Source organism: Drosophila arizonae, chromosome X, assembly GCF_054131065.1.
Source record: "Drosophila arizonae isolate 15081-1271.41 chromosome X, UAZ_ARI_1.0, whole genome shotgun sequence".
In the NCBI taxonomy this organism is placed as follows: Eukaryota; Metazoa; Arthropoda; class Insecta; order Diptera; family Drosophilidae; genus Drosophila; species Drosophila arizonae.
Genome location: NC_142927.1, coordinates 4,176,133 through 4,199,395, shown reverse-complemented (window position 1 = coordinate 4,199,395; position 23,263 = coordinate 4,176,133). Strand labels below are relative to the sequence as shown.

Here is a 23,263-nt window from a genome sequence, read left to right as displayed (position 1 = left end):
TATATATAAATATTTGTTGTTGCTTAATTTATTAATGAATACATATTTTATTCTCTTCTTCTTCTTCGTTCTCTTCTTGTTGTTGCAATCCACAAAAAAAGTCATTCAATATTCAATATTTTAGTGTATACGTATATATATATATTGTATATACGATATATATCGTATATGTATATATATATATATATTTAATTTTTATAATTTGTCAACTACATTTCGCATAGAAAAAATTTAGTTATAGCTGATATTCAGACAATTCAAAAAACACAAACATATATAATGTATATTCTATATATATATATATATATATATATACTTATATATCGTATATATATATTTAAATATGCAAATCGCGCTGCTTTTGTCAATTCAAAAATGTTGTTTTTATCCTTTTTTTCAATAATTTTTTCCGACAATATATTTGTTGTTTTTTTTGTTTGCTTTGGTATATTTTGTTGTATTATATATTATACGACTAACTTCGTTTAGCACTCGAGCTCTACATCTAGATTTCTATATTTTTTTTATATTTTATTTCTATATATATGTATATATCGATAGCTCTAACTAACTCGGGTTTCGCGTTGTCTCTGTGCTGCTTTGTAGTAGATATTATTTATAATATATATATACATACATATAAGTATATATATTTATATAAACATATGTGTATACATATACATATATATATATATATATTTATATATATAGACATGAACGCAATTTGTGATTTCGTTTAAAAATAATATTCAACTTATTTTGTTTTGTTTTTTCATTATCATTATTATTATATTTTATTTTCGTTTTGTGAGTACTATATATACTAGTATATAGTTATCTTGTATATTTTCATACAATCAATTTCCATACTTTTCCATTTATACCTGTTTCAAGTTAATCCAACAAGCAAAATATTTCTTTCGTTTTATTTATTTATTTATTTTTTTTTTCGTTTTCGTGCTGCTTTGGCACTTGGTTTTTCTTTTTCCTCTTTTCCCTTAGAAGTAAATGATTTTTACGAATGATACAATAGATAGCATACACATATACATATACACATAAACAAACACATATACATGTGTGTGTGTGCATATATGTATATGTCTGTTCTTTATGAAACCCAAACAAACTGTAGCTCACAAAATATATATAATATATATATACTATATACTGATTGTAGCGAATGAAAAAAGATTTCAAGTTCAACTCAAACCAAAAGCATTTTCTTTATGCCTACTCGCACTACAAATACCCTTTGCAGAACAAAATTGTTGAACAATATATACTATATAATATATAAAGATATATATAGATATATGTGTGTAATGTGTAGCCATTAGCTTAAGAAATGAAGTGAAATTAGTTATATGAACTCATTATTTCGTTGTTCTAAGTATATCAAATGCTATTACCCATTTATATAGACCTGTGCATATACATATATATGTATATATATATATATATATCATTTTTTTGTTCAATCAAAACTTTTCTGACAACTCAAAAAATTTATATATGTATATAGATTTCATATTTTTTATTATACAGTAAAAAAAAAAAATGCACAAAAAATAATTGAAATTATAATTATTAATTTTAAATTGAAAAAAAATATATATATATTTATAATTAATTAATAATACTTAAATATATAGTCGCTAGATATAAAGTTGTTCGCATATTAAGTTAATTAATAGCTCGAAAAAAAAACATAATTTTCATACATATGTTTGTATAATTTTGTTTTTTGGTTTATCTTAATACTCGTTCACATGCTAAGAGGTGAGCATATTGGGCTTATCTGCCTGTACTTAAAACTTAGTTTATGTATTGTGGGCCTCAGAGAAGAGACTGCTACAGACTAGAGTCTAGACCGACTGAGCCTATATAGCTCTTAGCTATGTATGTACATTTGTGAACGCAAGGCATTGGAAGATAGTATCGATCTAGGTTAGCCTCTAGGCCTAATCTATTAGACCAGACTGCTATATTTCATAGAGGAAAATTGAAAATTTGAAGCCAAGCTCGAGAGGCCTTACTTTCCATAGAGACTACTGGGATAACAAGTTTCTCAATATTAAAAAAAAATATTTTTCGAAGCTATTACGCTATTTTTTTTTTTCAACAAATTTTCTTTTGCAGCGTGAACAAGTATTATGCAGTCGGTTACGCCCGACAGCAAAGTTTGCATAATTTTGTTTGGTTTTGTTTTGGTAATTTTTGTTATATATATATATATATATTTATATATATATATATATATATATCTTTTTTTTTTTTTGTGGGTGAGAGAAAAGATTGGTTATAGCACCAAAATTGCACTACATTCAAATATATATAATATATATAATTTAATATAATATATTTAATTTATAATATAATTTAATTTCATTTATATATATATATATATTTTTACTTAAAATCAAATGCATTGAGCAAACATGTTTTTTCGATAAAGCGCACAAAATTTAAACAAACCATTATATGTATATATAAAAAAAATGTTTTCAATAAGAAAAGAACTTAAAATATTATTAATTAAATTTTTAACATTTTGGTATTTTTTTTCCTCTCTTTTATCTTGTTGCATTTGTAGCACCCAGCATGATGTCAATAAATTCATGGACTTAATTTGGTTTCTTCTTTCGCTTTTGGTTGCTGTGTTATAACTTAAAAACAAAATCTATTCTTTTTTATTTTCTATAAATATATTTTTTTGTTTTTTCATATTTAAATTCAATTCGATTTTTGTCATATTCAATCAGAGTATTTTCATTCCCGTTGCTAATACTAGTGTTTAGTGTTGTTAGCCTTACTAATGTGCAGTGTTGTTCAAGCGACTTTACACAATGCAGACAGACAGTGAGAGCGAGAGTGAGAGTGAGAGAAATAGAGGGGTATAGTAAGTGAGTGAGACAGCAAGTGAGACGCTCGCTAGGATCAATGCGTTCAACAACAACGATTCCAAAACTAGAAAAGCAAAACAATTTTCACATTTTGATTGAGTGCCCCTCCTAGTACTTCTTTTCGCCTGCTTCTCAACTGTGGGCGTGGCTCAGCCCAGGCCAGCACCACCGCCCAAGTGCACTGAAGTCGCTGACAACTCGACGCGTTGACATTGGCGGCGCTCAACAATCACCGCCGCTGGCAGCGACTATTCCAGCCCGGGTCATACGTTCATTGCATAATAAACGGATCCCTGTTGCTGCTGTTGCTGCTGCTGTTGTTGCTGTTGCTGCTGTTGCTGTTGCTGAACTGCTCCGCCTGTCGGCGAGACCATGGCACTGCAATCGCTGTGCGACACAGCTGCTGCTCCTTCGGGCACGCCCCGTTCACTAAAGCCCGGCATGCCGCCCTCTGCTGCGAATTGATAATGCTGCGACATGAGACGTTGTTGCTGCTGCTGTTGTTGCTGTTGTTGCTGCTGTTGTTGCTGCTGCTGCTGCTGCTGTTGATGCTGCTGGTGCTGATGCTGTTGCGGATGCTGTGCGTAGTGGGCGGCATGACCACGCCCACTCACCACATGCAACTGCATGCCGGGCAGTGCATAGCCAATGGGCACGCGAATCGTTTGCTGTGTTACCTGAGCAAAAGTGAAAAAGAAAAGAACAATTTGAATTCAATTCTTAGCAAGTCGGTGTACTAGACTACAAGATGCCCTGTAAAACGAAAGTGTGCTAAAGCTTTTCCTGCATCTATATTGATTTATAGGCTACGTCTAATCTAATCAAATCCCTTTTATCCTCTGCCCTCTTTCTGTCTTTCATTATCTTTACCTACCAATCAATGCATTTCAATCGTTCGTTGTTTCTCTCTCTTTGTCATTCACCCTCTGCCCTATTTTTGGTCTTCTTCTTTATTTCCCTCCCTTTTTTCTCTCTTTCCTTTTCTCTTTTCTTCCCATCTCGCTCCTTCTCAGCCTTCTATTCGTTTTCAGCCGCTGTTCTTTTCCGTCTCTTTCCTCTCGTATCTCTCTCACTTTCTCTCAGACTCTTTCTTTTATCTCTCTGTTGTATTTTCTGGCATTCTCTCCCTCATAGTATCTTGCGTTCTCTCTGTGCATATCTCGTTTGCACTCTTCCTCACCATTTCTTTGTCTATTGCGCTGTCTCTCTTTCTCGCTCTCTCATTTTCTCACTGTCTACCGCTCTATATTTCTTGGTCTCTCAATTATATTTTTCTCCGTATATACATACATATATCTATCAATTAATTTCTGTCTTTCACTTTTCATTCTTGACTGTGTCTTCCTCCCTCCCTTCCACACATACTCTAAGTTTCTCTCTTTAGCTGTCCACCCTTTGTACTATCTCTACCCCCTCATTCCCTCTCATTCTCTTTCTCTTTCTCTCTCTCTCTCTCTCTCTCTCTCTCTCTCTCCTTAGCATTTTTTCATCTTTCTCTCCTTCTCTTCCACACATACTCTAACCCTATCTACCATCTCTATTTTTCTCTGTCTCTACTCTTTCTCTCTCTCGCTTTCTCTTTCGCATTCTCACCTGCTGATACTCGAGTATATTCTGTCGCTGAATGTGCGCCAGCTTCGGATCGACACTGCTGCTGGTGGCAAATTGGGAATAGGTTTCGGCATTGTAGGGTATCAGCACCATCGTCTGATGATAGTTACGCAATGGCGGCGGCGACTCCGGCCGTCGGGTGGGGCTACGTGCAAAGTGGCTGCTGTAGCTGCTGTGCTTGCTCTGCTCGATGGCCGTTGCTGTTGCCGTTGCCGTGACGCTCTGGCAGTTCTGTGCCGCCGCATACAGCAGCGAGGCATCGTCGGCGGCGCCCTGCTGTATCATGGTCTGTCGGAACATGGCGCCAGCCGGCAGCGTCTGGTAGTAGGTCTGCTGTATGGCAGCCGCAGCCGCCGCGTCCACCGGAAAACGTTGCTGCTCTCCGCTCTCGCTGTAGAAGCTCCAGGTGCGCTGCTCCGTCTTCTGCTGCGCTATGGTGTTCGCCTGCAGCGCAGCGGCCATTTGCTGTTGCAGTTGTTGTTGCTGCTGCTGTTGCTGCTGCTGCTGCTGCTGCTGCTGTTGCTGCTGTGGCACATTCTGCGGCGAGGGGTTCTGCTTGGGCTGATTGGGCATGGCGTAGCCCTTGATCGCCTGTGGCACCGGCTGGCTACTGATCACCGTTGTGGGTATTTGTTGAGTGAGCTGCTCCTGCATCTGGGCGAGAATCTCGTTGGTGGAACTGAACTTGGGCTTGATGCCGCGCACCGAGGGCCGCTTGTTGAAGCCATAATCGTTCTGCTCGTCGTCGTCGCTACTCGCCTGCGACTGGGACTGCGAGGCGCTCTCTACGCCCGTGTAGCGTTTCTTCAGCTGCTCCGTGCGCTTGGCCTCCGCCTGGGCAAAGGCGGCCAGTTCGTCCTGCTGTGTTGTCTCCTGGCCGGGTGTGCCCGCAATTACATCCGGCGCCACCTTACGTGCCTCATCCCCACCGCCAGCAGCTCCACCGCCCGCACCACCAGCTCCTGCGCCAGCTCCAGCTCCGCCGCCTCCTGCTCCTCCGCCCATGGCCAAGCCCTGTGCCGCCATCGCTGCAGCTGCCGCCTGCTGTGCCGCAGCATCACCAACGCCCGCTGCCGCCGCCGCTCCCAGCAGCTGGCTCATGTTGTAGTCAGCTGCGGCCGCTGCAGCCGCATAATGGGCATGCGCATGCGCCGAGTGCCCATGCTGATGGGCAGCCGCTGCTGCGGCCAGTGTGTAGTAGGAGGACAGATCGTCCTTGTTGCCGGCCACACAGGCTGTCAGCGGCGCCAGTGTCGATAAGAATTGACGCTTCGGCTCGTTTTGGCGCGGCGGCGTTCGATGGATTTGTGTGTGCACCACTGGCACCTGGATGCCCATGCCCAAGTCTGGGGCGGCCGGGCAGCGGCATTCCTGGAGATGAAAAGTGTTAATGATCAAACGATTACTGGCAATTCAAACTGTGCGATTTGGATATATATCTGTAGAGCGGCTCTCTTTGCGATTCTTATTAAATAAGCTCTTAAGGCTGGCATGCACGTAATATACAATTATTGCAATGATAAACTTTTTTCCAAGCACATAGCCATTAATTTTCACGATTTTAGGTGTATAACAGTTGTATAACACTTTTATAACAGGTGTATTATACTTGTATAACAGCTTTTAAGCGCTTGTATAACATTTATATTCATGTACTTTTTATATAACAGACACAATAAAATATTTGAGCTGTACAACAGTATAACAGTTATTTGCTTGCCTTTCGCCGTGATTTTCATAAACTCAAAGGAAACATAAAGTTTTCAAACTTCTGTAGGTTTGTTTAGTAAACCAAAAAAAAAAAAAACAAATCTTAAGACTTTCAGCTGTATAACAGTTGTATAAAAGTTGTAAGACAGTGGAAATATAACCAAAAACTCATTTATAAACACTTTTCTATAAAGTGCATCTCCTGTTTATGCATTAGGCAAGCTTGCCCCTCTCTGCAATTCTCATGAATACAACAAGTTAGTTCCTCTAGCTCCCTCTCCCTCTAACTGCCAAAGTGCGCTTACCTGTGGTATGATAACAATAGGATTCTCCTCCAGCTCCATGATCTTCTCCTGCTTCTTGTCGCGACTGAAGATGTCGGCGATTTTCTTGTAAGCCGACGAGCCGCTGGACGAGCTGGAGACGGAGCTGCTGGGCGAGAAGCTCTTCTCGCCATTCATGAATTTGGGCGCAAGCGTGTTGGGGTTCTCCTCGCCGGCGGGACTGTCGCGCTGTGCCAGCTCCGAGCAGTCGCGGTCGCTGGCCAAATCCTGATCCTGATCAGCATCGGCAACGCCGCGTGACAGCTCCTCGACCAGATCCTCATCAATGTCGCAGGTCAGCTGCTTTATGCGCTCCTCCAGCGAAATGTCCGACTTGACGGCCTTTTTCCTGTAATGGGAATAGTGGAAGAACATGAAAACTTAGATTGCCTGAGCTAAGCTTCAGTTGCACTCACTTGATCAGGGAGCGCCGGAGTATGTTGCGCTCCATGCTGCGCCGCAAGGTGTCCGAGTCGCCGCAGCTGCCGGGCAAATGGGTGACCAGGCAGCCGGCACGCTTCGACTCATCGAAGGCGCGCAATGCCTCCGAGGTGAGCACCGGCGCCTGTTGGGCCGAGACGCTGGGAAACAGTTGGCGCACCGCCGAGTTCGGACGCAACGCATTATTGAACAGTGTCGAGTGCTTCTTAATGGGTATCAGCTCGTTGATCTGGTTCTCGCTATCATCCAGCTCGCCGCACAGCGATTGACCATCGCCATCGGTGCCGGCGTTCGCCTGATCCTCGGTCACAAAACGCACCGAGCGTTTCGTAGCGCCACTTTCGTCCTCTGAGGTGGTGTTATTTTGGTCATCCGATTGCTGGTGGTTGAGACGTAGATGGAATTGATTGTTTAGCATTATGTTATGTGTTTGTAGCTTCCTGATTGATTGATTGACTGACAGCAGCTCTGACTGATTGACTGTCTGTTTAACAGGAGACAGACTAGCTACCTGACGATTTGTCTATCTCTTATAGCTTGCTCGCCTGATTGATTATCTGATTAAATGATTGACTATCCACAGCTCTGATTGACGACAGCTCTGATTAGTTTGCTGATTGACAGACTATCTGACAGGAGACAGTTTTCTTACTCTCTGATTGTAGGATTGTTTACAGCTCTGACTGCCTACAGCTCTGAATGACGCTGCTTCAGCTGGTTCGCTGATTGACTGACTGTTTGTCTGCCTTTTATTGCCTGATTGACCATCTTAAAGACTGATGGATATATGCTATGATTGACTGATTTGCTCTCTGTTTGTCTGATAGTGCAATAAACTGATTGATTGACTGCCTAAATAAATATTCGTCTATACGTCAATCTCTAACCGAATCATTTATTGATTGATTGACTACTAAGCGTCTATCTGGTTGTTTGATTGATTGCCTTACTGCACTTGACTTCATTGCTAGATGATTGACTTGGTTAATTGACAGACCTGAATGAATTAATAGTTGATTGATTTAGCTAATTGAAAAGCCTAATTTCATTATTCACATGGATTGATTGATTGATTATAGCTTCACTCACCTGTGAAATAGAGTCCTGCTTCCAGAGCTTGCCGCCCTTTAATATACCGCTGATCTGTGTGGTCGTTGTTAGCTCCTTGGGCGGTATGGGCGGAGGTTTCTCCTCATCGTATTGCTCCGAGCCAGCTGCGGAGCCTGCAGCAGCAGTGGCTGCTGCCGCTGCCGCCGCCGCCGCTGCTGCGGCTGCTGTGGCGCTTGCCTTGGCTGGCAGTGCCGGTGGCAGCAAGTCCGCTGCTGGCGTGGAGCCAGCTCCTGTGCCAGTTGAGTTGGCAGCGGCCAGATCCTCGGGCGCTTCGCGTATGATGCGTCGCTCGGTCACTGTGGTCATAGTGGTAATAGTTTCAACAACAAATCTTTTTTTCTTGGCTGTGCTACTGCCCGCTGCTGGCACCAGGCTGGTGCCGTAGCCGGAACCGGTTACGGATACGGAACCGGGACTAGAGCTTGCGGCGGGCTTGCTGCTACTGCCCGATTCCTTTCTAACTTTGACTGTTATTTATTAACACACATACACACATACGCACACACACACGCGCGAAGTTCAGCATTCACATGCGGCATAGTCAGAGAGAGCGGCATATTTGGTTGTAATTGTTATACGAAATAGAGCATTGAACAGATTTGCATTGACAGGTGGCAAAGAGACAAACGTGGTTAGTTGGGAGAGCAGTGGATGGACGGACGAATGAGCGAGGTCGAACGATTGATTGCGAGCAGCTTTGGCTGCAGCTTCAGTGTGCAGTGTTAATTACACTGATATTCACATTGGTGTATAACAGATGTATGGCAGCTGTAGATCAACAACCAAGGGGTCGCAAATTACACAACATCTGAATAATAGTCATAAAACAGTTTTAACACAGTTATAACAGTTGTATAACAGTTATATAACAGCTGTATAACAGTTATATAACAGTTGTATAACAGTCATATAACAGTTGTATAACAGTCATATAACGGAACATATTGAAGGTTTGATTACAAACTGTATAGCATCAATATAACAGTCGTATAACAGTTGTATAACAATTATTTATAACATATGTATAGCTGTCATATAATAGCTGTATACACCAATTGTATAACACATTAGAAAATGTCATTCAGCTGTATAACAGCTGTATAACATATGCACAAATCGCTTTGTATGGCATGATTGATCAATTTCACTTTCTCTTTCGATCTGCAATCTGCCAATTGTTCAAATTGAATGAATGCTCCAGGAGGGGATTACTTTAGATTGACTGATGTAAGCCATGTATACTCTATGCCATATCTAATATTGAGAGATGATAATTTGGAAAGTTGGCAACGAATGATGAATGGAACTATGCTCTGTGCTATGACCGCTCAATGCCAATTGCAGGAATATTGCAAAGAATGAGTTAAACAAATGCTGAGCAAATTCGGGTTTGGGTGCTGGACGAGTGGCGTGAGGTGGATGCAGCGATGCATGTAGTATAGCGAGTATATGCAGCGATACACAAAGCTAATGAGGAATTTGTTGAGCTGAATTGGGAGAGCTTACCTGCTGCTGCCGCTGCGGGCTTGTATTGAGATTGAAGCACATATTTGGGACGCTCCTCGCCGGCGATGATCTCCTTTTGCGTGATGCGACGCTCCGGTGAGCTGGTGTGCAATGGCAGCAGTGCCACAGCTGGCACGCCAATGGGCGTCAGCTCTTCGTTGCATTGGGCGGCGCTGCATTCTGTGGAGGGAGTGGCAGAGGGGGGAGAATATTAGATGATGTCATGATTAATTGAGTGATTAATGAGCAGCTCTAGGTCTAGGGCTAGGCCCAGCTGTAGGATCTACACAGCTATCGTATTGCACAAACATTTGTATAACAGTTTTTAATATTATATCGTGTCATTACATTTTTCGGAAGTTCACATTTTAAAGGCAAAGTTTGATTTATTTAATTTCTTAATTGATTTCAAATATTCGACTGGGCCCTTGCCGGGGTAATACACGCTGTCATACTGTTATATGGAGTATGCCAGTTGGCGGGCCTGTTGCTGCGGCGGAAGCGCGCTTGAAGGATTGCTCTCTTATATGAGGGTGCGGCCAAAGCTCGGGTCCCATGCCCTGGTGCTCGACTTAACTTTGGTGGCTTAGTGGTTCAGTGGTTCCGGCGGCTCGTTGGCTCGCTGGCTCTTTGACTGTTAACCGGGTGGGTCACATTCCGCTTCGTTAGGCGCAACAAATAATGTTCAACGAGGGGGCGACACACGAGTTCCGTTTTGCTTGCCAATCAATAAAGCGTGACCAAAATTAATGTAAACATCGAGCCTAGCCCGTTCCCTACTTTCTGAACTACAAAAGTATTGCCTGCCGCACAAAAAGTGTCGCTTCTCATATCCTGCTATGGGCAACCCAGAAAGCAAAGCCATAAACAACTACAAAACTTTCGCTTGTTTATCCATTTAGTTAAGTTTCCATAAATCAATCATTGTTAACTTCGACGTCTGCGGCAATGCGGGCTTGCGATGTTCCTCCTTGAATTTACTGCAGATTGTTGCACACAGTGTGGCAAGTGTGGGCTACATATACTCTGTGCGTTGCATATACTCTACGAAAATCTATAAAGCTTGAGTCTGTAACCGAAGGCGTCTGTAACTGAATTGACCTTAATGAGGTAATAGAAATCCTATAGCATTCAAGTTGAGTTCTCTTTGAAATTAGATGTATTACAGTTGTTTGATATTTCGCATTTAACAGTATATGGTATGGCAAAAAATCTATACTGCTTGTATAACACTTGCATAACTGTCCTTTAATTCTTATATAAGATTAATTAAAGTATAACTGGCACATAAGCCAGTTATATAACACTTGTATAACAGTTATCTTAAGCCTTAAATCCCCAATGGTCCGCGATTGCCCCCTAGAACTTCGGGCAGTCGTATTAAATGAAATTTAATTAGCTATTAAATTTCATGGGCCTTCGCTGCGACATAAAAAATCAAAATGGCGTCGCATTTATGGCTCGCACCCAATTGGCACGGTCTAGACCCAGCTGATGGCCGGCCGAGGAGCCTGTTTGCATAAATAATTTATGATTAGATTACACAAAGGCAAACGAAAAACGAAAAAGAACGCTGCTGAATAGAGGCAAAGCCCAAAAGGGCGCAGACGAGCCGCGAGAGGACACTCCCCCTCCCTGCGCCCACTCGCCCTGGCTATCCATCTAGCCACGCCCAAAGGGATGCCCGCTAATTGCATCGGAGCTAGCAAAACATAAACCAAAAGCCAAAGGACATTGGCGCAGTTACCTGCATCCTGTAGCTGCTTTGCGGCGCATTCGGCACACTCGGCGCACTCAGTGCAAACGCCCTGCAGGTCCTCATCGGCCTGCTGCTGCTGCTGCTGCTGGGATGTGGCATGATGCTGTTGTTGTTGCTGCTGCTGTTGTTGCTGCTGCTGCTGTTGTTGTTGTTGCTGCTGCTGTTGCTGCTGCTGCTGAGCGCTGCCCACTGGCGGCGGCGGTGGCGGTACTTGATTGTTGCCATTGCCGTTGCGCGCCGCCAACATTGCGGCACGCTGCTGCTGCAGACGCTGTATCACCTGCAACTGTTGCAGATGCTGCGCCCCAAAGATGTGACCACTGAGCGCACCGCCCAGCGTATTCTTCAAGCTGTTGTCCTTGTAGCCATCCGGTGGACTGAGCGCCGCATCGTCCACAAAGTCGATGGGCGGCTGGAATTTGGGGCTCTGCAAAATAATTTAAAGAGTCGAATTACACTCAGAGAAATTACGTTTACCATACGAGTTTCGTATTTTCAAAGAGAGTTGTTTTGCAGTGGTATAATAGTTGTATAACAGTTTTACAATAGTTTTGTAACTAAATGACAACTGCATAACAGTAGTTTTTAGCAATATAACATTTGTATAACAGTTATATAACAGTTTTATAACAGTCGTATTACCCATGTCTAGCAGTTGTTGACTGTTGTATGTCAGTTTTTGACTACACTTCATTTACAATCCCTTCCGTGAGAGCCTAAACGTCTAACACATGAGTAATTCATCTCTTCTTCAGCTTATAACAGTTTTTATACATTTTTTTCAAGTGTAGCATCAACTTGATGTTAGCTAACTAAGTAAGTTATAGGCAACTAGGCTTCTAGCTACACGTAATTGTGCGCCCGCTCGCAAATTAAGCTAATTGAGTTTTATAGCCAGACGGCATGGGGGCGCTACATGAATACATATGCATGTATGTGTATGTGTTCGTGTGAGTGTAAGTGTGTATGTGCGTGTGGGTGGCTGTCTGGCTGATGAACTATGTGTGCTCGTAAATCTGTGTTAAGTCTCCTCGGCGGCTGTGCAGGAAACTAATCATAAGGCAGTGACCGTTGCTTGAGTATAACACTTGTACGGTGCGGCGCTTAATTACTGTCATTATAGTTATATAATAATTGACATAGAAATTCAATGTTATGGCAGCTCTGCGACACATGTATAACAGCTAAAAAAGTGCAAAAGTGTATTCAGATATTTCTTAACAAGTAAAACTTGTTTGCTCTGAAAGCGTATAAAAGTCATTTAACAGATTTATAACAGTTTTAGAGGTTGCTTGACAGTCTGTTAATTATATAGTCATGTTCTGAATCTACTTCAGCTCTAATATAACAGTTGTATAACAGTTTTTAAAGCTCAAATTGATCAAGTGTTAAATGTATATGGCTTTTCGTTCAGTCAAACGGAATATTGTTGTAAATATATGAAATATACGTGTATAACAGTAATATAACAATTGCATAGATAATTGCCGGCAACTTAAATTTGTTTAATGCCCATGTGAGCCAGTTATATTTAACTTCATACGTATAACAGTCGTATGACAGTTGTATAACAGTTTTTTCTTTTTTCACTTAATGCCTATCAGAGCCAGTAATGTTTGGCTGAATACGTATAACAGTCGTACGTATAACAGTCAAGTTGTATAACAGTTTATTCTTTGTCAGTTACAACTTCCAAAGCCGCCTATTAGTAGTATAACAGTCGTACCTATAACAGTCGAGTTGTATAACAGTTTATTCTTTGTTAGTTACAACTTCCAAAGCCGCCTATTAGCTGATTATCTAGCGCTAAAGCACAACCACAAGCCGCAAGACCAAGGACAAGACACATGCATATGCGCACATACACACACACACACATATACATGCAAAACACATACGTTTGTAAGTGCAAATAGAAGTACATTTAACACAATGCATTTGCAATTGGAAACAAAGTCTAGGCCAAAAGTTCGCTGTGGCTGCCTCTGCCTCTGGGCCAGACAGAACAGGGCAAGGCAATCAAGTTGCCAAGAAGTTTCTTCTCTTTTTGTTTTGCTGACTTCTTCAGGCAGTGCCTCATAAAGCAAAAAGCCGCGCACATAACGTTGAGGAAACGCTACAACATGTGTGTGTGTGATTGTATGTGTGTGTGTGTGGGAAAAGTCAAATGGAAAATGGAAAATGGCAAAGTCGTAAGAGCGCAGCTTGGCCATAAAGATTGTCAAATTTTCTTGTGGGTTTTTGTTTTTCAATTTACCTGAGAGAATTTGCATGGAGGTGGCTTGGCTAAATATATTGGCAATATGCATACATACATATACATGTATGTATATCAAGCCTCTCTCTTCCATTCATTATTTCTGCGATTTTACGTCAAGCTGTTAAATTTTTGCTGTTAAAATTTCAACTGAATTTGTTTTAGTTCAGCTTTAATCATTGCAAAAATAGATCTTAACTGTTATTGGCGTGTGAGATGAACTTTATTACAGTTTCTAAATTTATCCTATAATACCTTTATCTAGTACTAGCTGGATCTCTAAAAATTATATATATATAAATATCTTGACTGTTATATATCTTTCTATTAATTAATAATTTGTATAACAGATTTTACTATATGTTTTCCATTGTTACTTTCGGATACTAGAGAGGGCTTCTATTTTAATATATCTATCATAACTGCTTTACAGCTAATGCTTGTAAGTGTATTTGCTTAACTGTATAACAGTTTTTACTCGAAATCTTCCCTTGTTATTCTTGTATACTACAGAAGCAGGAGCTTCAACTTCTGTTGCCATATATGCTGTATATTTACTGTTATATGCATATAGCACTAGGTAAGTTGTATAACAGTTTATTTTGCATGTTTTTCTGTGTTATATTTGCCTACTTGATAAGCTTTACCTCTTGATGCTGATGAATAAATAAAAATAAACTGTTATATAATATGTAAAAGTATTTTAAAATTTGTATAACAGTCTCTACTGTAGGTTTGTCTCTGTTGATTATGACTAAATAATTTCTGTATGCGATGGCCTAATATCATATATCAACTGTTATATAACCTTTTATATATAAAAGCCTTTGATAAGTTGTATAACAGTTTCGACTCTATGCCTTCCAGTACTGCTTCTGGCAACTATAGATCCTAGTTTGCTGTCACTCACAAGTCATATAAATACATTCCAATACATATGTGTTGAACTGTTATATACCTGTGAGAGCATTTGACATGTGGTATGACAGTTTTGCACCCAGCACGTTTTGTTGGCCTTTCCCTTTGTCTGCAGCTCGAGTTCCGTTTGGGTTATGCAACGCGTTTGGTAAACTTGTTACATACACTAAATGCATATTAAACTCTTGAGAGCCAACACACCTACACACAGAGGGCATAGAAGGAGACAGAGAGAAAGAGAATGGCAGTGGCGAGGCGCACACAGACTGGAATCTTAGGCATTTGCCACATGCTTGAGCAGCGCCAAGTCAAGTGCATTGGGCGGCCACCCACTCTGGCCAAAGCACTCAGACAGACAGACAAACAGACGGACAGACAGAGGGACAGAGGGACAGACAGTGAGTGGGGCGTATTGTGTGTGGCCAGAGAGGGTGCGGGGGTGTGCCAGCAGGACATTTGCCGTGGCAGATAAGCAAAAAAGAGGCGCACTCAAGTGACGCTCATGTGGCAGAAAATTGAAATTTAAACGCAGCTCGAGGGCCGCTTAGAATCGATGCAAAGGCAAAAGCAACAAAAAAAAAAAAAAAAATGAAAGACAGAGAGAAAGAACTTAAAGAGTGCATGACGTATACGTAATAGGCCAAGAAGCAAGAGGAGAGCGACAGAGGGAGAGAGGAGGGAAGGGGAGGAGACAGCAGGCAAGTTGCTGCGACAGCAAACCTTGCGAATGTCCTTAGCAACATGAAACGCGTACATCACGATAAAAGGCACAATTTCATAAAACAATATATCATTGATATATATATACTATATATATATATATATATATAAATACACACACACACACACACACACACACACACACACACATGCAACAATGTTGCTAACGTGCTGGAAGTCACTTGAGCTGCATTTTGTGTAAAAGTTTTTAAGTGATTTATACACCACTTGCACAAGGATAACGAAGTCGTGGTGGGGCGGTGTGGGGTAGAGACTCGAGCTAACTACAAACTTGCTAGCAGTATCTACAACAACAACAACAACAACAACAACTTGCAACTTGCTACTTGACTTGCCTTCACTGCCACTCGAGCTGCAAGCCGAGCCGAGCCGAACTGAGCTGAGCTGAGTGAAATCAGGATATGAAATTTAAACAATAAATGTATATACATATAAATATAGTATATACATATATACATTTATATATCGGTATATAAATTACTAAACTCAACTCAATGGAGTGCAAAGCAAAATATGACACGAAAAACTTTGTTCAATTATAGTTGAACAATTGTTTTGTTGTTGCTCATAATTGACAGAGCGCACAGTGGGGCAAAATGGCTCGTAAAGTGGGTGAAGGTGAAAGTATTGCATGGACCGAGACTGAAGTGGAGCTTAAGTATATATTTACAAATATATATTGATATACTATAAGGAAGTTGAAAGGGTTGAATGAAACATAGAATATGGAAAACATTGGGCACAAAAGGAGAAAAGGACGAATGACTACAGAGTGAAGTCTAAGGACTAAAGTCTAACTTGAAAGAAGTAAGATGGACAACTGAAGATGGAAATCTTTAGCTGGATGAGTAAAGAACGAAATTTAAAAATTGAAAACTAAGGACTGAAGAAGGAAGGATAAAGACTGAAGAATGAAAACTGAAAACGGAAGGATAAAGACTGAAGAATGAAGATTGAAAACTGAAAACGGAAGGATAAAGACTGAAGGCTAAAGATTGAGCTCTCAAGACTAAAGTCTATGAACTGAAGACCAAAGACTGGAGATTGATGAGGAAGATTGAAGATATAAATATGGAAGACTAAAGCCAGAAGACTAAACTCAAAGTAAAAACTAAATCAAGATGCAGTTGAGCAAAAAAAAGGCAACTTAATTTTTAGAGATTAGAATATATATAAAATTAAGGCTAACTTAAAAAACTTAGGCACTGTCAACTGGAACCTTCGGCTTAGGTAAAGTTTATAACAAAGCGAAACATGGAGGAAGAAAGAAGGTAAAGGCCAAAGACTAAAGATTATAGATTGAGGCCTTGAGACAAGGGAACATGTGAAACAGTAGAGATAAAAGAGTATTTAGAGAGACATTAAATAAAATGAACAAAATGGACATCGGACAAGGGAGCGGGAAATACTGCAGACTTTGTGTCACATAAAAATCTAAAAACTCAAGAGGAATTCGCAGAAAAATGCTGAGGACTTCAAGATATGAACATGGAGGACACTGGAATCTGGAAACGAAAGCTTCAAACTAAACATGGAGAACTTGCCCTTAGATTGGAAATGCACTAAGAGGACTGTCTTCGGCTAATCAATCAAGAGTTAGAAATATTTACCCAGACAAAGAGAGAGAATGATAAAAATAGAAGGCAACACTACTGTTATAATGAATATATATTTTCAGATTATTAAAATACACAAGCTGTTAAACATTTAACCAGAGGATGAGAGAGGTGACCAAAGAGGCTAAGTAGTATGCAGATAGTTAAACAGAGATTAAAGAGGTCTACTATATTTAGACTAAAACTGGTTACAATAAAATGAACATTGCTCAAATAAGTGTAGATCAAATAGAGCCAAAGACAAGCTGTTAAATATTTAACAAGATGATGGATGAGAGAGGTGACCAAAGAGGTCAAATATTATACAGTAGAGCCTATAGAGCTCTACAACTGTGAACCTAAGTCTAGGTAAAAGTAAAAAGTAAAGAGAACATTGCTCAAATATATGTGGATCAGATAGAGCCAAAGACAAGCTGTTAAATATTTAACAAGAGGGTAAGGGAGGTGACTAAAGGAGCAGGAAATAGATTGAAGCTTAGAGTAGACTATAGTAGAAAATGGTCAACTTATGTTTAGATCTTGTGTGACTCTAGAAAAGTTGCTCAAATATATTTAGATCTGATCTAGCCAAAGACAAGCTGTTAAATATTTAACAAGAGGCTAAGGGAGGTGACCAGAAGGGCTAGAAAATTAATTGTAGAGTAGACTAGAGTAGTTCTACTATCAATGACTTAAGTCTAGTTAAAAAGAAAATGGTCACCTTATGTTTAGATCTTGTTTAGCTCTAGACAAGTTGTTAGATATTTAACATGGGCATAAGAGTGTACACTGATAATGTTAAATATTTAACAGTATGTCATATACAGAGCACAAATATACTCTGCATAATGTTTAGCTGGAACTAAAGCCCAAATCCCGAATTTGACAGACGAAATAGAAGCAAAACTTCGGAAATATTTGCCAGCAGTGGCTAGAAATACATTGGTGATGTTGTCTGACAGCCTGACACGAAGTTGGCCAAAAGGGAAACTAGAGAGAAAATCAAAGAAAATTAGGGAAAACCAAGGAAAATCAAAGAAAATGCAGAGCAAATGGAAAATGTGTTTTAATGCTCAACTATTAAGCTGCCTGTCAACGCAACTCTCAATCTCACTAGCTCTCTGAGTGTGTGTGTGTGTGTGCGTGTGTGTGCTTGTCTGAGTGTTGCCTACTTTTGTGCTGCGTCACACACACACCAATACACCAACACACAGACATGCCTAAGCTGCCTTAAGCACTTCAACTTTGCTCACTTGTGCAACTCGTCGCTTAATCCGCTTAACGTGTGTAGGTGTGTGTGTGTGTGTGTGTGTGTGTGTGTGTGTGTCTCAGAGTTTATCTGTGTATGTGTGTGTGTGTGGCAGCTACTTCTAACTGCCAGCAACTCGCTCACAATTCCTCTCCCTCTCCCACACACTCCCCTCCCTCCCTCCACCCCCCCTACGTCGCTCTCTTTTCCACTTTCTGCACTCACCTGTGGCGTTCGTCCATCGGCCGCATCAGCGGCACTCACCGCATAGTTGCACTGGCAGCCCTCCTCACAGCAGAGCCGCACCAGCTCATGCTCGCCGCAGGTGCAGGGCTCCTCGTCCTCCTCATCGTAGGCGCAATCCTCCCGTATCAATATGATATAGTCCGCCTCGAAGAATTCGTTGCGTGTCTCATCGAAGACGACGCGATTTTTACGCACCGGCGGCGGACGATTTGGTTTCTTGAGCAGACCGCGCAGCTGCCCATTCATTTCGCGCATCTTGAGCACGTTCGCTGTGGCAATTGTTGCTGTCGTATCAGTTGTTGTTGCTGCTGCTGCTGCTGCTATTGCTGCTGCTGTTGTTGCTGCTATTGCTGCTGTTGTTGATGTATTATTGTTAACGATTGCACTCGCTGCTGCTGCTGTTGTATAAGTTGCTGCTAGAACTGTTAGGCACTCATTGCATTGGCACACGCTTTCGCTCTCGCTCTCGCTCTCACTCTGTTCGCTCTCGCTCTCGCTAATGCCAACTCGCTCTTGCTGCTGCTGCTGTTGCTGTTGCTGTTGCTGCTGCTCGCTAACAAATTCAGCGAGCAACTCGTCGTAGCACTGATAGCCGCGTCGCTGCTTGCTGCACTCGGACAGCGGCTCACTCGGAGCTCCGGCGCTCGCTCTAATGTCGAGCAATTGCAATTGTCTCGCTGCCTTCAAATAGTCGCCAAAGCGTTGCACATCGAATTCGCTAAGTGACGCCACAAAATTGCCACTCGATGAGCTGCAATTGTTGTTGCTGCTGTTGTTGTTGTTGTTGTTGTTGTAGCTGTAACTGTTGTTGTTGTTGTTGCTATTGTCGTTGGCAGTGGGCACAAAGGCGCTGCGTATTGTTGTTGCTGCTGTTGTTGTTGTTGTTGCTGTTGTTGCTGGTGTCTCAATTTCAATCAGCACCTGGCTGCTACTCTCGCTGCTGCTGCTGCTATCAGCCAAACTCTCACAGCGCACGCGCTCTGCAATTTCTTGCTGCGTATTCAGCAATTGCTGCTGCTCCTCCTGCTCCTGCTGCTCTTGCTCCTGCTGCTGCTGCTGCTGCTGTTGTCTGCTATTTGCTTTGGCAATTTGTTCATTAGCAATGTCTTGTATACAATTTCGATTTAATTGTATTGCACTTGAGCCTGGGGCCACGGCCAATAGCGCGCTTTCAACTATTTTATTGTCCTGCAGAGCGCTGCTGTTGCTGTTGGGTGTTGCTACTCCTCCTCCTGCTACTGCTAGTGCTGGCTGTGGGGGTAGTTTCTTTGTTGTGCTTATTGTCGCTGTGCTGGCATTTAGTTGTATTAGTTGCTGTTGCTGTTGCTGTTGCTGTCTCAAGGATGCCTTTACACAATCATCAACTACAACAGCCTCACCACAGCTGTTGTTGCTGGCAGAGCTGCTGCTGCTACTGCTGCTGCTGCTGCTGTTAACGCGTCCCTGAAAATTATGCTGTAAGCGCTTGAGCCTTTGGCTGGCCACAAAATCCTCGGTCAAATCGTCACCGAAATCAATAAGATCCTTATCGTTGCAGCTTGTTGCGCTGCTCGTTGCTAACGTCGCCTCCTGCTTATGCCCTAGATCATTGCCAACGCCGAGCTGTTTGGAATTGTTCGATAGTTCGCCTTGATTAGAGCATTGCTCGTTACGTTTGGCGTCAGTCGCGTGCACTGGGCCAGCAGCAACATTCGTCGCTGGCAATTGCTGCTGCCATCGGTTGTCTAGCTTCAAATATGGCAATGACAATGGCACCTCCTTCTGCTGCTGCTGCTGCTGCTGCTGCTGCTGGTGGTGGTGGGGGTGGTGGTGTTGCTGCTGCTGCTCCTCCTCCACCAACAACAACAACAACGATTGCTCGTCACTATCACTAGACTCTTTTGTTGTTGTTGCTACTGTCGCTATGTCGCTTTGCACATTTTCACTCGAATTGTTAAAAAAATTGACATTTAAATCATTTTCACAAATTTTTTGCACAAATTTTTCTGTACGTCGCGCGTCGCTGTCAGCGTCGTCGCCAGCTGCGCTGCTCGCGTCGTTCTTATTGGTAGTAAAAAAAAATTCTTTCTGCTGCTGCTGCTGTTGCTGTAGCTGTAGCAACTGCTGCTGCTCGCTTTGGCCAATATCGTTGCTAATTTTACAATCTTCAATTTGCACAAGATTTTCAACAATTTTCAACAATTTTTGATTTTGGCCAAAATTTGTTATTGGCTGCTGCTGCTGCTGCTGCTGCTCAGCTGCGCTTGCTGCGACGACTGCTGCTGCGGTTGGTGGTGCTGCTGCTGCTGCCGCTGCTGCTGCTGCTGCTGCTGCTGCTACTGTGAGTTTGGCTTTGAAAAGCTCACTGCCAATTGTAGATATTGAGCAGGCGCTGTTGTCGCTGTTGTCGCTCCCCGTGCCTTTGGCATTGCTGGTGTTGGTGCTGGTGCTGCTGCTGCTGCTGCTGGTGCTGGCTTGTGTTGTTGCTGCTGTCACATTGGGTGGTTGCTGGCCATGGCCAGCATGCTCTGCGTTTGCGCTCACGCTCACGCTCTCACGCTCGACTTGCGCGCGCTCCCAATTGCTGACAACTTCCGCTCCTGTGTTGCTGTTGTTGCTGTGGTTGTTGTCGCTGTATTCAGCACGCGCATGCGCCTGTGTTTGCATGTCACTGCTATCCGCTGACTGGCACGCCTCCTGCCAGCCCCGCACGACGCCCTGCTGCTGCTGCTGCTGCTGTTGGTGCTGGGGCTGCCACGCACAATGCGCCTTGTATTGCACGCCAGCAACATTAACTCGTGAGCTGCGTGCCTCGCATGCCAAATCGACGTCATCAGTGCCATCAGCAGCAGCAGCAGCAGCAGCAGCAGCCACATTTAAACCTTGTACACCGTTAGACATGTTGCCCGCTGCAATCAGAGCTGCTGCTGCCGCCGCGGCGGCTGCCTCAATTGCAACAGCAATATGCTCATTATTGCTGCTGCTGTTGTTGTTGCTGTTGTTGTTATTGCTGTTGCTCTTATAATTTGCATCTTCATTATGTTTGCTAAGCGTTTTGTTAGCCATCGCTGTTGCCGTCATTTTGCTGCGTTTCGCTGCTTCATCACACTGCTCCCGCTCCCTCTCCCGCTCCCGCTCCCGCTGCCGCTCCCTGTCCCGCTCCAGCACGCTCTGTCCGTTCGTTAAGGCCAGCGTTAGCATGTCCACAATCAGCATAGTTGCTGCCGCGCCAGCGCCAATATATGCACATATACAGCGTCAATCGTCATTCAAGCTGCGAATTGCAATTCAAAATTAGTTCACGCAATAAATGAAGAAATTAGCACATCATCATCATGATCATCATCATCATCGTAACAGATACTAGATAACCAATAATAAACACAATTATCGGGCAATAAAATAATTTCCACAGTACCGTTAATAGCACCCCAACGTTTTCTAGATCGTGCATTACCCATTCCAATTATAATTAGTCTATCACGCTTCGACCTAACCTCATTCATGCGTGCATTTCACTCGAATCCTAATGGAGGAATGATTTTCCTATCTATATTTTATTTTTAAGACAAATTGAATTAAATTTAGAAATGTAATCTATATTGAAACAGGTATTTGGAATATTTTTATAATTGTATCCTCTATAGAAAAAAATGCATTTTTCTCAACATTTTTAAAATATTTTGAGTTTTTTTTTTTTTGTTAAAAGGAAATTATTCACACATAAATTTTAAAAAGTCTTAAAAACAAAGAAAAGAAAACGTATGCAATATTTTCCGCACTTTAAATATTTTCAGATTATTCCCATAGAAAATATATTTCGAAAATTTATTCGTAAAAAATATTTTTTTAAATATTGCAAGAAATGTTTTTAAAAATATTACATGAATTGTTTTTTCAAATATTACAGCTAATTTAAATTAAATAAAAAAATTAGTTTAAATATTTTTGTTTTTAATAGTTGAAAATAAAGTAATGCAAAATGTCTAAAAAATAAAAAAAAAATTACGTTAGTGTTAGTTACATCATATTTCCTACTATTATAAGTGTAAGCAATCAAAATATATGCATATACATACATACATGTACATACATATATATTTGATGACAAGTTCCGGTTGTTAAGGTAAAAATTTGCATATTCAAATTGTGTTGGACTGCTTCATTGATACGCTGACAAAATGTGGGAGTTTTTCTTATCGGAAACTCTCACACAGAAAAATAAGGTGAAAACATTTACCAACAGGTAAATGTGACCTATGCTCGAGCAACCAGTTGAATTTTCCACTTAACTAACCATATTTTATTATATTTCTAATTTTTGCATAAATTATAAAATTTACCGGCTAACAAATTTCGACACAAAGTGTTGTTTGTTGTTGTTGCTGTTGTTGCTGGGCTGACACAGAAAAACAGGTGCGCGAGTGCAGCCAAGCGCATCCTGCGCTCAGGATGTAGCCCCACAGCAGTGCGCGTGTGCGACTGAGACGGGGGTAGTTGTTAATAGCCGCTCCGTTACGCGCGAATGCAGAGCGAAAGACACCACCGACAAAAAAAAAAAAACAAAAAAAACAACAGAAACAAAACAAAAAGACACAAACAAAAACAAAAGCACACACACAGTCACACGCACACACACACGTATGCAACGCGGAAATGTAAACAACAAAAATTACAACGCGCTACGTAAAAATTCTGTGAATTTTTGACTGTCTGCGGCTTTGGGTTGGTTTCAGCGTTCACCGATCGCCGCTTAAGACGCACGTCCGAACGCGTTTCGTGGCGGAAGTTGACTGAGCAAACGCAACTGAAACTCAAAGGCAGCTCGCAACGCTTTCGGCTTCGACGGCGGCTCTCGTGTTGTCTTGAGGCTCGGCTTGAGCTTCGGCAGCGGCTACGATCTAGGCGCAAG

General features: G+C 41.8%; 1 protein-coding gene across 2 annotated transcripts; it reads right to left on the bottom strand.

Moving 5' to 3' along the window:
• Nucleotides 1–420: 420 nt before the first annotated feature.
• LOC108617998 (uncharacterized) lies at nucleotides 421–23,128 on the bottom strand. Of its 2 annotated transcripts, none has more exons than XM_089474465.1 (9): nucleotides 22,695–23,128; nucleotides 18,352–21,625; nucleotides 11,355–11,793; nucleotides 9,608–9,787; nucleotides 8,081–8,568; nucleotides 6,967–7,370; nucleotides 6,533–6,899; nucleotides 4,500–5,888; nucleotides 421–3,583 (listed from the first exon to the last, which is right to left on the bottom strand). In XM_089474465.1, exons 2-9 carry the CDS (start codon nucleotides 21,565–21,567, stop codon nucleotides 3,170–3,172), a joined length of 6,897 nt encoding a protein of 2,298 aa, XP_089330591.1. In that variant the 5' UTR covers nucleotides 21,568–21,625; nucleotides 22,695–23,128; the 3' UTR covers nucleotides 421–3,169. The 2 variants fall into 2 exon arrangements, with proteins under 2 accessions (XP_089330591.1, XP_089330592.1); XM_089474466.1 differs by having other exon boundaries at nucleotides 8,081–8,397.
• Between the last annotated feature and the right edge of the window lie 135 nt (nucleotides 23,129–23,263).